At 44.2% G+C, this 17,487-nt stretch overlaps 1 protein-coding gene across 1 annotated transcript; it reads left to right on the plus strand.

Moving 5' to 3' along the window:
• The first annotated feature begins 785 nt into the window (after positions 1–785).
• Positions 786–6,779, plus strand: LOC126996300 (uncharacterized). Its single transcript, XM_050856678.1, has 2 exons — positions 786–820; positions 6,341–6,779. Exons 1-2 carry the CDS (start codon positions 786–788, stop codon positions 6,777–6,779), a joined length of 474 nt encoding a protein of 157 aa, XP_050712635.1.
• Positions 6,780–17,487: the final 10,708 nt, after the last annotated feature.

The following is a 17,487-nucleotide window of genomic DNA, read 5'->3' on the forward strand; positions in this document are numbered from 1 at the left end:
TAAAGTTTGTCCAAAAATCCAGATCTTGTTGTGTTTGTGTAAAATTAAATGCAAACTGCCATCGCCTCCTCTTCCTCCTCGTCCTCCTCCTCCTCCTCCTCCTTCTCTATTTAGGTTTCAGGCCAAAAGCACAAATGTAAAGGCATCAAAAAACGGTAAAAAAAAAAACAACCAAGTAATAAAACGAAATAAACATAAAAACACGTTAGGGGAAAATAAACACAAAAACACGTCAGGGGAAAATGAGACTTGAAACATTTCAGTCAAGGGAGCATTTAAAAGCAGAATGTGAGGAAAGACGTTGTGTGTGTGTGTGTGTGTGTGTGTGTGTGTGTGTGTGTGTGCGTGTGTGTGTGTTACGGGTCACTGGGCCACACCTCCTCCCCTCTTCTCCCCTCTCTCTTCCCCTCTCCCTTCCCTCTCTCTCCCCTCTCACCACGACCCTCTATGCGTACGAGTGAGTGGTTACCATGGCAACCACGCTGCCGCCCTCCCCTCCCCTCCTGACCCCTCCCTTGCCAATCCAATCTCTCTCTTTCCCTCTCCCACACCCTCTCCCTCTCCCTCTCTCTCTCTCTCTCTCTCTCTCTCTCATACATATCCTCCCCTCTCCCACTTATCATAAATTCCTCGACATACCGGAAACTAAATATATATCCACACGCAAACATTCATAATAACAACAAGTATACTATTCACAGGAGGCTTGTTCGTTCCTACCCACAAGCCTCGGAGTTCCAAGATGGCTGCGCGCATGACGAAAGGTAAACAAATGACGCAACAACATGGACGGAGGCGACGAGGATAAGGACGCTGCGAAGTCATGACGTCACGTATGGCTGAGGGGAGTCCTGCCCTTGTTTTTCTTTTTTTCCTTTAGTTGACGGCCATTACCCCGCCCTCTGTCCCCCTCCCTTCCCTTCCTCTCTCCCTCCTTCCTCTCTCTCCCTCTCCGGCACTGCATAATAAGCCAAAAAAGAGGACATATATAGACATTTTAAAGGCGCCGTGTCCAAGAGGAAGAGGTACAGAGGAAAGAGGTATGATTGGACTTGTCTTTTTTTAATGTGAATGTAGGTTTTCCTTCCTCTCTCTTTTTATTCTTTTTTTCTTATTTGTTTGGTTTTCATAATTATCCTCATGCATCGTTTCTTCCCTTTTTCTTTTACTCTTTTTTCTTATGTTCCTTTTCATTGTTTTCCTTGGTCATCTTTTCTTTTCTCTCATTAATTCCTTTTTTCATGTTTGTCAGGTTCTCATTATTTTCCCTCTACATTGTTTCCACACTTTCCTTCTTTGCTTTCCTTTTTTTTCCCCGTTTTCTTCATTATTTCATACTTGTTCACTTCCTCCACCTTGTTCCCTCCTCTATGTTTTCTTGTTCTTGTTTTCGTTATTTTCCTTCTGTATCGTTTCCTCCCTTTCCTTCTTTGCTTTCCTTTATTTTCCGTCTTTTCTTCATTATTTCACACGTGTTCACTTCCTCCACCTTGTTTCCTCCTTTAAGTTTTATTGTTCTTGTTTCCTCTCTTTCTCTTCTATTCCTAATCTTTTGTTTCTTAGGTTTTTTCATTATTTTCCTCCTGCATCGTTTTCTCTCTCTCTCCTCCTGTTATCTTCATTTCTTCTGTTTTCTTCATTATTTTGCTCATTTTCACCTCCTTCTATGTGTTTCCTCCTTCAGTTTTTCTTCAACTTTCTCTTGTTTCTTCATTTTCCTCCTGTTGTCTTCATTTCTTCTATTTTCTTCATTATTTTGCTCATTTTCACCTCCTTCTGTGTGTTTCCTCCTTCAATTTTTCTTCAACTTTCTCTTGTTTCTTCATCTCTCCTTCTGTTGTCTTCATTTCATCTATTTTTTTCATTAATTTTCACTTGGTCATCTCCTTTTATTTGTTTCCTCCTTTAGTTTTTCTTCGTCTTACTCTTCGTTTCTTCATCTTCCTCCTCCTTTTCCTTCTCCCTATTTCCCTTGCATATACACCCGTTCAGAATGTTTACCTCCCACTTGTTCCCTCCTTCATATTTCCTTCATCTTGCTCCTCATTCATCTTCCTCCTCCTTCTCCTCCTCTATTCCCCTTACATTAACCCTTTCATCATTACCCTTTCATCATGTTCACCTCCAACTCATTATTTCCTTCATATACTCTTCCCCTTACTCTTCCTTCTCATCTTCCTCCTCCTCCTTCTTCCTATTCCCTTGCATAAACATCCTTTCAGCTTATATCTCTCCCTCTCCCCTCTCCCTCCCGCCCTTCCCCGCCCTTTCCTTCATAGGTCACCCACGTCATGGCTTAAGCTCGCGTCAAAACACACTCCCACGCTTCGTCACCCACTCACTCACTCACTCATACGTAGCTCATTCACATGTGACATTCAGCCGTTGTCTCAGTCACTCACTACTTCTACTACTACGTCAAACACTTGTTCATTCAGTCATTTCAGTACTTGTTCATTATATCATGCCTTCAATAATGCATTCACTCACTCATTCACTCACTACATCACTCACTTGTTTATTGACTCGTTCTGGAATTCGCATATTCAATCATTCCCTTACGAGTTTATTCACTTCGGCACTCACTCACTCACTCACTCACTCACTCACTCACTCACTCAATCAGTCGCTAACTCCACTATACACTTCTTTATTCACGCATTTCGATATTCGTTCATTCAATAACTCCTTTACTAATTTACTCACTCCGCCACTCACTCACTCATTCACTTTCATTCATTATTCTTAAACTCATTTTCTCACCAACATTCTTTCCTTCTAGTGCTTTTGAATCAGTTAGAACGTTTGAAATTGAAAACAAAATGTATATATGATTTAATTCCTTTTTATGTTTCCTTTACTTCCCCTCTTCTTTCCCCTCCAGCTTCTTTAAATTCCTCTTTCCTCTCCTTTTCCATATTCCTGTTTATCCATTTATTCCTTGTTTCCCTTATTCCATCTCCTATAGTTCCTTTACACTACTTTTTCTTCCCTTTCTTTCATTTCTATTTGTTCCTCCCTTTCACTTCTCTCCTTCCCTCTTTCACTCTCCATATTTTTCCCTGTTCCCTTTTCTTCCCTTCCTTCTATTCCTTTATTCTCACCCTTTCCTCCCCTCTCCCATTTCCCGTATTCCTTATTCATTTATTTATTCCTTGTTGTTTCCTTTATTCCATCTCCTTCAATTTCTTTACGTTCCTTTTCCTTCCCTTTCTCTTCCCCTTTTCTTCTCCTGATTAATGTTCCTTCTTTCCTTCTTCCTTTATTTTTTATTTTCTCTCTCACCCTTTCAGTGCCCTTTCAGCCTTCCCTTTCCCCTCCCTTAACCTCTTCCTTTAGTCTCCCTTCCCTCTCCTACCCTTCTCCCTTCCTCTCTCTCTTCCCTCCCTTCCCTCACCCTCTTCACCCTGCAATCACCTACCTAATTTACCTCCCTTTTAGTGTTTCTCTCCCCATCTTCGTTAATTAGCCTTCATCTCCTCCTCCTCCTCCTCCTCCTCCTCCTTCTGCTTCTCCTCCTCGTACTCATCTTCTTCCTCCTTGTCCAGCTTCTCCTCTTTTCCTTAATTTTCTTCTTCTTCTTCTTCTTCTTCTTCTCCTATACTTTTCCAGATTCTTCACCATTCACTGTCTAGTCTAGTCTCCTCCTCCTCCTCCTCCTCCTTCTCCTCTTCCTTCTCCTCCTACTCCTCTTCCTCTTCTTCTTCTTCTTCTTCTTCTTCTTCTTCTTCTTCTTCTTCTTCTTCTTCTTCTTCTTTTTCTATACTTCTCCAGATTCTGCACCCTTCAATGTTTCGCATTCTCTGTATTTCTTCTCTTCCTCCTCCTCCTCCTTCTCCTCCTCCTCCTCCTCTTCCTCCTTCTTCTCCTCTTCTTCATGATTTTTTTTCCTCTTTATTCTTTCCCTCCTTCCTTCATTGCTTCCTTTTTCTTTTTCTCCCTACTTTCCTTCTTTCTTTCCTGTTGCTCCTCCTCCTCCTCCTCCTCCTCCTCCTCCTCCTCCAAATAACCCAACCTTTAGATAATTGGTTTCCCAACACTCCATTAGTGGGTGGAGTCCCTAGGGATTGGCTCTCCCCCCTCCTTCCTCCACATATCCTTCCCTCCTCTCCCTCCTCTCCCTCCCCATCTCCCCCCTCTCCTCCCCTCCCACGATCCTCCCAGGGCAGACCACTTTCAAAGCACATATCTCTCCCCTCATTGCCTTCTCACCCGCCTCATGCTCTCCCTTCTTCCTTCCCTTCTTCCTATTCTTTGACACTCTCCCTCTTTCTTCTTTTTCTTATTCATTCATTTCTTCAATTTCTTAGTCTCCAATCTTACCTCTTAACTTCCCTCTTTCCTTCCTTCCTTCCTTCCTTGCTTCCTTCGTCCTATTCTTTGACTCTTCCTCTTTCGTCTTTTTCTTCTTATTAATCCTTTCCTTAGGTTTACTTTATTTCGAGTCTTACCTCTTACCTTCCCATTTCCTTCCTTTCTTGTTTTCTTCTTTCTATTCTTTGATATTCTTCCTTTTTTGTCTTTTTCTTATTCATTTTATTTATCATCTTATTTATCTTTTATTATTTATCTCCCCATTTTCGTTAATTAGCCTTCATCTCCTCCCCCTTCTTCTCCTCCTCCTTCTGTTTCTCCTCCTCTTCTAGTCTCCCCAAACATATTTCCGGCCTTCCAATACCCATCTTTCCTCCCCCTCCTCCTCCTTCTCCCTTATCCTCCCTTTTCTTTCCCCTTTGATTATCCCTATTTCCATTTTCTCTTTCATTGTTTTCTACCCTCTTAAATGTTGCCTCTCAAACCCTCCCTTTAAATCTTCAACTGTTTCTTTCTTTATTTATTTTCCTCTTTCTTTAACTTCCTTTTTTCCTTTCTTTCCCCAAACGTAATTCTTTTCCCTATTGGTCCCTTTCCTTACCTTCATCCTTCCCTCATCATCCTCCCTCCCTCCAATAAATCCTTTCTTCCTCCTCTACATTTCTTTCTTGCACTTCTTTTCTTCCTTCCTTCCTTCCTTTCCCCAAATAAAACGTTTTTCCCTATGGTTCCTTTATTTTACTTTCATCCTCTCCTTTATCTTTCATTTGTATCTCTCTCTTCCGTTTCTCTTCTCCATATCCTCCATCCCTGTCTCTCCTACCCTACCCTTGCCTTCCCTTCCATTCCCTTCCTGCCTCTCCTACCCTTCCTTTGCCTTCTACGGTGTTTCTTCTTTCTTCCATCACACCTTCCTCTATTGCCTCTAACTACTCCTTCCTTTCTTTCTTTACGTTCTATGCTCCATCAACTCCATTCCTCATTTTCTTCCCCTTCCTCCTCCTCATCCCTTCCTTTCATTACTTTCTACGCTGTTTCTTCCATCACACATTCCCTTTTGCCTCTCACTACTCCTTCCTTCCTTTCTTCCCTTACTTTCTACGCTCCAAGTCTATTCTTCATTTTGTTTTCCTTCCTCCTCCTCCTCCTTTCCTTACTCTCCTTACTTTCTACGCTGTTTCTTCCATCACATATTCCCCTTTTGCCTCTCACTACTCCTTCCCTCCTTTCTTTCCTTACTTTCTACGCTTCATCAACTCCATTCCTCATTTTGTTTTCCTTCCTCCTCCTCCTCCTCCCTTCCTTTCATTACTCTCTACACTGGTATTCCCATTACGCATGACTTGAGGACGTCGAGTGAGGCCAAAGATACACTGCCCATCCTGACTAACGCTGCCAGATTGTCGTGCTCAGCCTCTTATATTAACCGACTTCCGATCCAAAACCTACCTCCTGGTCCCCAACAACGAAATTCATTTATATTTATCGATAAAATAGTTAATACCTGATGTCTCTTGGCAATAGTTAGGCGCCAGAAACCGGTAATCACTATGCTCTGAGTACGATAATCTGGCAACGGTGAGATCCTGACTCGTCGTGCGGGGCGTGTTGGGGCATTATTTAACCCGCCACAGAAGGGGGTCGATATGCATTACCCACTAACACACGATCCCACGCACCTGTCCCGCCGCCTGACGCGAGACACCCCAACACCCCGACACACCGACACCCCGACACACCAGCACCCCGACACACCGACACACCAACAGACCGACACACCGACACCCCGACACACCGACACCCCGACACACCAGCACCCCGACACACCGACACACCAACAGACCGACACACCGACATCCCGAAACACCAACTTAACTTCCCTCTTTCCTTCCTCCCTCCCTTCCTTCCTTCCTTGCTTGCTCCCTTCTTCCTATTCTTTGACACACTTCCCCGACACACCAGCACCCCGACACACCAGCACCCCAACACACCAGCACCCCCACACACCAGCACCCCAACACACCAGCACCCCCACACACCAGCACCCCAACACACCAGCACCCCCACACACCAGCACCCCCACACACCAGCACCCCGACACACCAGCACCCCAACACACCAGCACCCCGACACACCAGCACCCCCACACACCAGCACCCCGACACACCAGCACTGACAACACCAGCACCCCAACACAAAAGCACCCCGACACACCAGCACCCCAACACACCAGCACCCCAACACACCAGCACCCCAACACACCAGCACCCCGACACACCAGCACCCCGACACACCAGCACCCCGACACACCAGCACCCCGACACACCAGCACCCCAACACACCAGCACCCCGACACACCAGCACCCCGACACACCAGCACCCCGACACACCAGCACCCTAACACACCTACATCCCGACACACCAGCACCCCGACACACCACCACCCCGACACACCAGCACCCTAACACACCTACATCCCGACACACCTTATTGCCAGGGTAGTAGAAAAATAAGGAAGCGCTGGACAGGTATTAGATCAAGGTAGATTTAATAAGGTTGTGAGTTTTATATACGTAGCCTCACTCATAAGAGCATAAGAACATAAGAACGTTGGAGTCTGCAAGAGGCCGGTAGGCCTATACAAGGCAGCTCCTTTGACCCTAAGCTCCCGTGTATCTAACCCCACCTAATATCGCTGTCCATGAATTTATCTAATCTATTTTTTAATGTGACAATTGTACTGGCACTCACCACATGACTGCTAAGCCTATTCCACTCATCCACAACCCCGCTAGTAAACCAATTTTTGCCTATGTCCCTGTTGAATCTGAATTTATCCAGTCTAAACCCATTACTCCGTGTCCTACCCGGTTCTCTTACCAACAAAACCTTATGAATATCTCCCTTATGCTCATACTAACACTAATACCGACCTACCTACCAATATACGTACATACATACATACATACATACATGCATACATACATAAAGTCAATACTAATAGATATTCTGATAAAAACTGCACAGCCTTTTACGCCTCTTCTTCCTCCTCCTCCTCCTCCTCCTCCTCCTCCTCCTCCTCTTACACCCATTTAACTCAATCAAACTTGAGCTAAACATCGACCAAGAACTACAATCAAGACACGCCGCTCACCGCACACACACACACACACACACACACACACACACACACACACACACACATTCTCTCTCTCTCTCTCTCTCTCTCTCTCTCTCTCTCTCTCTCTCTCTCTCTCTCTCTCTCTCTCTCTCTCTCTCTCTCTCTCTCTCTCTCTCTCTCTCTCTCTCTCTCTCTCTCTCTCTCTCTCTCTCTCTCTCTCTCTCAGCTCCCTGTCAAGAGGAGACTAAGAGGAGGAAGGGCAGAAGCTTCCTCTTAGCAATAGAGATTTACACGTTATGTCATCCTCCCTTCTCTTCCCTTCCCTTCCTGTCTCTCCTACCCTTCCCTTGTCTTGCCTTCCCTTCCCTTCCTGCCTCTCCTACCCTTCCCTTGTCTTGCCTTCCCTTCCCTTCCTGCCTCTCCTACCCTTCCCTTGTCTTACCTTCCCTTCCCTTCCTGCCTCTCCTACCCTTCCCTTCCCTTCCTGCCTCTCCTACCCTTCCCTTGTCTTGCCTTCCCTTCCCTTCCTGCCTCTCCTACCCTTCCCTTCCCTTCCTGCCTCTCCTACCCTTCCCTTCCCTTCCCTTCCTGCCTCTTCTACCCTTCCCTTGCCTTCCCTTCCCTTCCTGCCTTTCCTTCCCCTACCTTAGCTAATCCTCCCTGACTTTCTATCTCTCCTTCTCTATACTTTCCTCTCCTTTGCTTTCCTTCCTTTCCCTTACTTTCTCTCTTTCCTTTCCTTTCCTTCACTTTCCTTTCCTTTCTGCTCCTTTTCGTATACTCTCCCTGCCCTTTACTTCTGTCCTTTACTTTCCCTCCCTTTTCCTTCCCTCTTTCCTTCGCCTTTACCCCCTCTCTTCTTCTCTTCTCCCTTCGCCTCCTTCCCTCCCTTCCCGCCGCCTTGTTTACATAGCGCCTTGGTACGATGAATGACTACAAGGAATTGGTGTGAGAAGGAGGAGGAGGAGGAAGAGGAGGAGGAGGAGGAGGAAAAGAAGGATGAGAAGCAGCAGGTTTAACACACATTTATATGCATTTACCAGTAGTATTCATGGTAGTAGTAGTAGTAGTAGTAGTAGTAGTAGTAGTAGTAGTAGAAGCAGTAAAGTGGTAGTAGAAAATTAAATGTGAATACCATCTCCCATAGACTTTTACAGCAATCCTCAGCAACCGTAGTAGTAGTAGTAGTAGTAGTAGTAGTAGTAGTAGTAGTAACAGTAGTAGTAGTAACAGTAGTATTGGTGGGAGGGACACAAACATACACACGAGTACACACACACACACACACGCACACACACACACACACACGCACACACAACCCACACAACCCTTAAAACAATTACCATCCCTAACCAGCCAACCAAACCGACTAGATCTCTCTCTCTCTCTCTCTCTCTCTCTCTCTCTCTCTCTCTCTCTCTCTCTCTCTCTCTCTCTCTCTCTCTCTCTCTCTCTCTCTCTCTCTCTCTCTCTCTCTCTCTCTCTCTCTCTCTCTCTCTCTCTCTCTCTCTCTCTCTCTCTCTCTCTCTCTCTCTCTCTCTCTCTCTCCGGGTCTAATATTCGGGGTCAGGCTATCTCTTAAAGGTGCTTCCTAGAGACAGCGTTGCTTTTCCCCGACCAGCTCGCATCCTGCCTCCCCTCAGCGCTATCCTCTTAAAGCTTACTCGCAGCTCCCCTTCTTACCCCTTCCTCCCCTTTTCCCATGATGTCTCTCTGTTCCTCTTTTCCCCTCCCCTCTCTCTCCCTTTTCCCCTTGCAGATCTCCCCCTTATTCTCCCACCCCCTTTCTCTCTCTCATCCTTTTTCTTATGTCCTTTCCCTATTGTTCTTGTCTTACCCTACTCTCTCTTTCTCGCTCTCGCTCTCTCTCTCTCTCTCTCTCTCTCTCTCTCTCTCTCTCTCTCTCTCTCTCTCTCTCTCTCTCTCTCTCTCTCTCTCTCTCTCTCCAATTTCGTTAATTCCTCCAAAATTCAAGACATGTGCGATCAGGAACGGCACACACACACACACACACACACACACACACACACACACACACACACACAAGAAATACTGATAAACTGAACTCGAGCCAATAGTGTGTGTGTGTGTGTGTGTGTGTGTGTGTGTTAAGACGCTCATTCTAGACATTCTGCTTAAGGAATGAGACTTCGTAGACATAGTGGCGCCAGAGAGAGAGAGAGAGAGAGAGAGAGAGGGGGGAGGGGGGGAAACAAAACAGAACAAAAAGTAAAACAAGACGAGGAAGAAGAATTACAGGAAAATACACACATGGAAGAAAATCACAGAAGAAAATGAACTTAAAAAAAACTATAGGCCTAGTCGATGGGAAAATACAAAAAAAATAGAAAACAAAACAAAACAATAAGCAACACAAAGAAAAACAATCAAAACACTTTTCAAAAACAGCTAAACACAGATGATGCAATTCCTATAGGCCTATCCACTTCAAGTTTCCCCTAACAATGCCTTCCCTTAGTCCCCCTTTCTCCCTTTACCTCTTACAGCCTATTCCCTCTATCTTTATTTTCTTCTATTCTTTACCCCTTAGTCTAGTCTCTTTTCTCTCTTTATTTATTTTTCTTTCTTTCTACTGTTTATCCCTTACTCTCTATTATCTTTGTTTCTTTCTTTTTACCGTTTATCCCTTACTGTTTTTCTTTCTTTATTTTCTTCTTTTCTTTCTTTCTTTTTACCCTTTCTCCCTTACTCTCTATTCTCTTTCTTTCTTTCTTTTTACCATTTTATCCCTCACTGTCTTTTCTTTCTTTTCTTCCTTTTTTTTCTTTTTTTCGTTTCTACCCTTTATCCCTTTCTTTCTATTCTTTCTTTCTTTCTTTTTACCATTTATCCCTCACTGTCTTTTCTTTCTTTTCTTTCTTTTCCTCTTTTTCCTCATTTCCTTTCCTCTCATCATTTCTTTTTCCCTTCTACTTTCTATCATTTCCTTTTCCTTTCCCCTTAAACAATTTCCTTTCCTTTCCCTTTACTTTCATTTTCCTCCACGTACTTTCCCTCCTTTCCCCTTTCCCTCTTTTTCCCTCTCTTGTTTTTTTTTCTTCAGTCCGCCATCAATTATTTCGGTCCGTCGGGGGAAACAAACTCCTCTTCTCTCCCACAATTCATCGTTAGGAGATATTTTTTCCTTCTACTCCATTGGGGAAAACAAAGAAAAAAAGAAAACTAATATCTACCAACCAGCCAGACGTTATATTTTGGGAGCAGTCTTCGCTTCGTTGACAAATAAAATCTTGAAACTAAACAAATAAAACGGAGAGAGAGAGAGAGAGAGAGAGAGAGGAAGAAAAGAGTAAAAACAATATAATAGAAGCAGTTAGAATGAAAAAGGAAAAAAAAACAGAGAGAGAGAGAGAGAGAGAGAGAGAGAGAGAGAGAGAGAGAGAGAGAGGAAGAAAAGAGTAAAAACAATATAATAGAAGCAGTTAGAATGAAAAAGGAAGAAAAAAAACAGTAAGAAGAAAGATATATGCAAAGAGAGAGAGAAGCGAGTCTGATTCCAAACAGTTGAAGTATTGTATAAATATGTGAAAAAACAACATTTGGATTTATTTATTCATATGTTTCAACAGAGGTCAACCCTAGTTCCCTAACCCTCCTCTTCCTCCTCCTCCTCCTCCTCCTCCTCCTGAGAGAGAGAGAGAGAGAGAGAGAGAGGAAAAAAGGAAAAGGCTACTAGAATATAAATCTACTCAACTACGAAAGTAAAAAACAAGAACTTGATTTATGTGTTTAGACAAAGGGAGTCTTGTGGTTACAGTCGATCGGGTCCTCTTCAAATTTAGCTGGCCCCTCCACTACCCCCCTTTCCCTCCCCCTCCTCCCTGGTACCCCCACCCTCCTCCCTTTCCCTCTCCCCTTAACCCGGATCTCCACTCCCCTGTTAAACCCACGCATCTCCCTTACTCTAGAATCTCCCTTTCACTCCCTCCCTTTCCCTGTTTTCTTCTACGCTAACTTTTTTTTTCTTTTTTTTTTAATTTGTATTTTTTCTCTTCTTCCTCATTTTCTGCATCTTCTTCTTCTTCTTCTTCTTCTTCTTCTTCTTCTTCTTCTTCTTCGTCTCCCTCATCTTCCTTCTCCACCTCCTCCTCCTGTTTTCCTTCCTTTCAGCCAAGTCAAACACTCTCCTTGCCTTCCTTTGCCTTCCTTCCTTTTTCACTCCCTTACATCAAACTCCTTTTCGTATTCCTCCTCCTCCTTCTCCTCCTCCTCCTTCTCCTCCTCCTCCTCCTCTTCCCTTTCAAACCCTCGCGTAAGACAGAATTTGCTTCCCTTCATCTTTTCTATAGCTTTCAATACCTGGGTGGGTTTTTTTTCTCTCTCTCTCCTTTTACCTCTTTCGCCGCTTATTGGTTTCTCTCCTCCTTCTCCTCCTCCTCCTCCTCCTCCTCCTCTTTCGCTTGCTCCTCTGCTCCCTAAGACCTCGCCACACCCATCTCTCATCACACACACACACACACACACACACACACACACACACACACACACACACACACACACACCGTCTTCCATTCCCTTCCTCAAGACTCCTTCCTCTCCGTCTCCCTTCTCGTTCCCACCCTTGCTGCAATCTCCTCCCCCTCCATCCCCATCCCTTCCCTGCCCTTCCCCTTCCTTCCCCTAACTCAGCTTCTTGTCACCAGGATTACCAACTTGACAGGAAACATCTATGTGCTCCGGGAAAGGGGAGGGAAGGGGAGAGAAGGGGAGTGGATGAGGAAGGAAGGAGGAGAAGAGGAGGAATAGGAAGGGAGGTAGGGAGGGAGGAAGAAGGAAGGTGATGGGGGAGGAGGAGCAGGATAGGAAGGAAGGGAGGAGGGGAAGGGAGGAAAGAGGGTAGAGAGTGGAGGGGAAGGGAAGGGAAGGGAACAGCGGTTTTAAAGTGTATGAGCGAAGGGATGGAGCTGATACCACACACACACACACACACACACACACACACACACACACACACACACACACACGTATTTTCTTCAGGAAGCAAACATGTATCATAATCAGAAGGAGGAGGAGGAGGAGGAAAGACAACGACAATGAGGAGAAAAAGATAGAGAACAACGATACAAAAAGTGAAGGTCGAGGAGGAGGAGGAGGAGGAAAAAAGAGGAAGGAGATTTTTTTTTTGTTTTCTTCCTTCCTACTTTTTTTTTCCTCTCTTTATACCTCTTCCCTCTTATTCCTGTTTTATTCCTCTTCTTCTTCCTTTCTCTCACTTCCTTTCTTTTTTCCTTTCTTTCCATCTTCTCCCTCTTACTTTATTTGTTTTTATTCTGCCTTTCTCTCTCACTTCCTTTTTTTTCCTTTCTTTCCATATTTTCCCTCTTACTTTATTTATTTTTATTCTTCCTTTCTCTCTCACTTCCTTTTTTTTCCTTTCTTTTCATATTTTCCCTCTTACTTTATTTGTTTTTATTCTTCCTTTCTCTCTCACTTCCTTTTTTTTCCTTTCTTTCCATATTTTCCCTCTTACTTTATTTTTTATTTTTTTTATTTTTTATTTTTTTTTACGTGCCAGCCTATAGCGCCGGTAGCCTTTCTTCAGGGGCCAGGATGGTAGTCGGCCCCACCCCGTCATGGAGCAGGCAAGTGTTTTTTATAGTGGCGCCATCTTTTCCTCCCATTCATGAAGATATACACCAGAGAAAACAATTGTCCAAGAAGAATTAAGAGAAAAAGAGGAAGAAAAGGAGGAGGAGGATAATGATAGCGAAGAAGGAAGACTAGAAAGAAAAAAAAGGAGAAATAAGAAAGAAGAAAATGAAAGAGGAAGAAGAAAAAAGCAGCTCTTCACCTTCATCTGACTGAGGGGAAAGAGGAGGAAAAGATGGAAATGAAAAAGAAGAAAATAAAGAGGAGAATAAGGAGGAAAATGAAGAGAGGTAAAAGGAAAAAAAAACAAGAGGAAGAGGTGACCCTGCCCCATAGCAAGGAGTAAAGAGGAAAAGAGGAGAGGGGAAGAGGGTCAGAGGGGAGAGTTAAGAGGAGGTGACCTTGCTACATTTCCTCTTGGTGTAGCGTTCCATCCACATCAAAGAGGAAAGAGGAGTAAAGAGGGAAGAGAAAGAGTAGAGGAGGTCATTAGAGGTCGTAGGATAGAAGAGGAGGAAGAAGAGTAAGAGGAAGAAGAGGAATAGAAGGGACACCAAACTTGCTCCTGCCCTTCCTTGTTCCTCTTGTTCCTCTTACTCCTCTTGCTCCTCTCCTCTCCCACGTGGCTCGGAGAAGGTATACTCTATCCCCTATGACCTCCCTCTTCCTCTTTCTCTCCTCTTTCCTCTTTTCGTCTCCTACTCTCCTTGTTCTTTCTACTCTTCTTATTTCCCCTTGTTCCTCTTACTCCTCTTACTCCTCTCCTCTTCAACATACACTCAGTTCCCTATGACCTTCCTCTTCCTCTTTCTCTCCTCTTTTCTCCTTTACTTTACTCTGTCCTTCTTTGTTCCTCTTAATTCCTCTTGCTACTCTTGTTCCTCTTCAATCCTACTACCTCCTATGACCTCCTCTTCTCTCTCTCTATCCTCTTTTCCTCTTTGCTTCTCTTCACTGTTTAATATGGATGGGACGCTACACCAAGAGGAAATAGGGCAAGGTCGCCTCCTCTTAACTGTCCTCTTTGACCCTCTTTCCCTCTCCTCTCTTCCTCTTGACTCCTTGCCATGGACGGTCGGGCGGACTAAGAGGATAGGGGCAGGGTCACCTCTTCTCTTCCTCTTGTTTTGTGTCCTCTTTGAACCCCTTCCTCTTCCTCTTTTTCCTCTCTTTATTGTTTTATTCCTTTTCTTCCTATTCTCTCTCTCTCTCTCTCTCTCTCTCTCTCTCTCTCTCTCTCTCTCTCTCTCTCTCTCTCTCTCTCTCTCTCTCTCTCTCTCTCTCTCTCTCTCTCTCTCTCTCTCTCTCTCTCTCTCTCTCTCTCTCTCTCTCTCTCTCTCTCTCTCCTCCTGCTTCTCCCATTCCGTCTTGAGCACGGAAACGTACGAGAGAGAGAGAGAGAGAGAGAGAGGTTTCTGGCCTCTAAAGCTCGCTCTCTCTCTCTCTCTCTCTTTCCTCCGTTCCTTCTCCCTTAACATTCTAGTCAAAACAATAGTCTCCCTCCTCCTCCTCCTCCTCCTCCTCCTCCTCCTCCTCCTCCTCCTCCTCCTCCTCCTCCTCGCCCTCCTTTAGTTCTTCTCCTACTTTGAGTTCTTCGGTCTCCTCCTCAAGTCCCTCTTCTTTATTCTTACCTCTCCTCCTCCTCCCCCTCCTCCTCCTCCTCCTCTTCCTCTCCTCCTTCAAGTTCTCCTCCTCCTCCTCATCCTTTCCTGTGATTGTTTTAAAGACGATCTCTCTCTCTCTCTCTCTCTCTCGCTCTCTCTCTCTCTCTCTCTCTCTCTCTCTCTCTCTCTCTCTCTCTCCCACCCACCCCGTGACCTCACAAGCTGGGCCCCAAACATGAGTCAGTCCGCCCCGTGACCTGCGCAAGATGACTCAAAGCAACGGCCGAGGGAAGGGACTCAATTCCACATGCAAGGGAATCTGATCCTCTATTTCCAGCATTTAAAAGGATTTGATTCCAAGCTTAATAAAGGCCAAAGAGTGAAGCCAAGCCAAATACTACGTGGTTTGTGTAGGAGGAGGAGGAGGAGGAGGAGGAGGAGAGGAAATCAAGTGAAGGGATGAAGGGAGTGAAGGAAGAGGAAGGGAGTGAAGGGAAAGTGAAGGGAATTAAAGGAAGAAAGGACGTTTGATGTAGGAATATGAAGGAAGGAATGAGGAAGGGCAAAAGAGGAATGGAAGATGAAGGGAAATTGGAAGCAAAACGATGAACAGTATAGGAAAATGAAGGGATGAGGAAGAGAAAGAGAAAGAAGGGGGCAGAAGATGGGAACTTGGACTTGAAATGGGACCTCGTGTAAGAAAGAAGGGAAAACAGAGGGATGAAAAGGGAGCAAGGAGGAAAAGAAAGGGGAGATGAAGGGAGTTTGATGAAAAGATGAAAGGGACAGGAAAAGGAAGGAATAAAGAATGGGGTAAATAAAGATAGGCAAAGGGAAAGGGGAGATGAAACGAATTAAGTGAAAAGATGAATGGAGTAGAAAATGAAGGACTAGGGGATGGGGTAAAAAAATAGGCAAAGGGAAAGGGGAGATGAAGAGAACTTAATGAAAAGATAAATGGGATAGGAAAAAAAAGGAAGGGGAAAGAAAGATAGACAAGGAAATGGGAGATGAAGGAAAGTTAGTGAAAAGAAGAATAATGTACAAATAGGAGAATGAAGGAATAAGGGAAGGAGGAAAAAAAAGAATAGGCGAGGGAAATTTAATACGAACACAATACTTAGTGGAGAAATGAGAACAGATGAAGGGAAGAGGAAGAGGGTAGAAGAGGAAGAAGAAGAGGAGGAGGAATGAGAACAGATGAAGGGAAGAGAGGAAGAGAGAGGAAGGAGAGGAAGAAGAAGAGGAGGAGGCGCAGAGAATATGAGGGAGGAATGATGCTGGACTGGAATTGAATCTCATGCAAAGAAAGGTATTCGACCTCATATTAAAGGTGTTCAGCCCTTCCCCCCTAACCCTTTAATGGAAAACACGCGCAGAGAATAGACAGCGAGGCATTAGCGGGTTCATAAGTGTGTGTCTCAATCGTTCTATATTCGATAACACCGTCTATTTGGGATCGAGTATTTCTGTATTATGTGTGTGAGGATATTTTTTCAACCGTCTATTTTTGCATTGTCTATTTTTGCATCCAATTATTTTTTCAACCGTCTATTTTTGCATTCCGTCTATTTTTAAGTCCGTCTATTTTTTAATACCGTCTATTTTTGCATTGTCTATTTTTTTTTAATTCCGTCTATATCTGCATTCCGTCTATTTTTCTCACTCGTGTTCTTTCTTTCATTTTGACATCTTATGATTGACGTATTTCCATTGATTCCCCTTTCCTTTCTCTCCCCAGCTTTTCCTCCCTTCCTCTCTCCTTCCCTTCCCTTCCTTTCTCTTCGTTTCCCTTCCCTTCCCCTCCCTTCACTTCCCTTCCCTTCCCTTTCCTCCCTTTCCCTCCACCCAATATCTACATCCTTTTCTACGTCCATCTCTTCATCTATTACTCCTTTAGAAAACACACCCGCAAAGTAGAAGGAATTACAATATTTTACGTGGGTTCGCTTCTAAATATGTGGGTCTCGATCCCGCCAGACAATAGATACCGTAACAGCGCCAACCCTTATATTGCTGCGTCGATGCTCATTTGTCCGAGGCCAAAATAGCAACGTGTTAATAGTATACGTTGATGCCACAATGTATCATGAGCGTCCAAATAAATCTAGGAATACTAATAGTGAAATTCATGGCGAGTTCCCGAGATATTAAGCGCTGCAGAATATGGATGGTAAGCGTTGTTGTTGTTGTTGTTGTTGTTGTTGTTGTTTCTGTCGGTGGTGGTGGTGGTGGTTCTGGTGGTGGTGCTAGTAGTAGTAGTAGTAGTAGTAGTAGTAGTAGTAGTAGCAGTAGTAGTAGTAGTGGTAGTAGTAGTAGTAGTAGTAATAGGTAAGTCAATCAGTAAGTAAATAAGTGATTAAGTAAGTAAAACAAAATAGAAAAACAAACAATACAAAATAAACACATTAAAATTAGCCTCAAACAAGTCTATTACATAAAGTGTGTGTGTGTGTGTGTGTGTGTGTGTGTGTGTGTGTGTGTGTGTGTGAACGTGACCTTGGACGTCTCTTGACTCACTCCCACACACACGAGAGCCAATAAGCCGCGCGACACACACACACACACACACACACACACACACACACACACACACACACACACACACAGGAGGAGCTACATATTGTTAAACGGAAAGTCAGTCTGTCAGTCCGTTCTCTTGTCCTCCCAAATTCAAGACCCCAAACTAACCTATTTCAAACCCCTTAACTTAATATCCCTTCCCTCTCCATATTCACCGCTCCTTTAGCTTCTACTCTCTTGCATTCACAGCCCAGCACAGAGGAATGAAATGGAAGGAAGGGGAAAGGAAGGGAAGGGAAGGAATAGAAAGGAATC

Source organism: Eriocheir sinensis, chromosome 9, assembly GCF_024679095.1.
Source record: "Eriocheir sinensis breed Jianghai 21 chromosome 9, ASM2467909v1, whole genome shotgun sequence".
NCBI lineage: Eukaryota > Metazoa > Arthropoda > Malacostraca > Decapoda > Varunidae > Eriocheir > Eriocheir sinensis.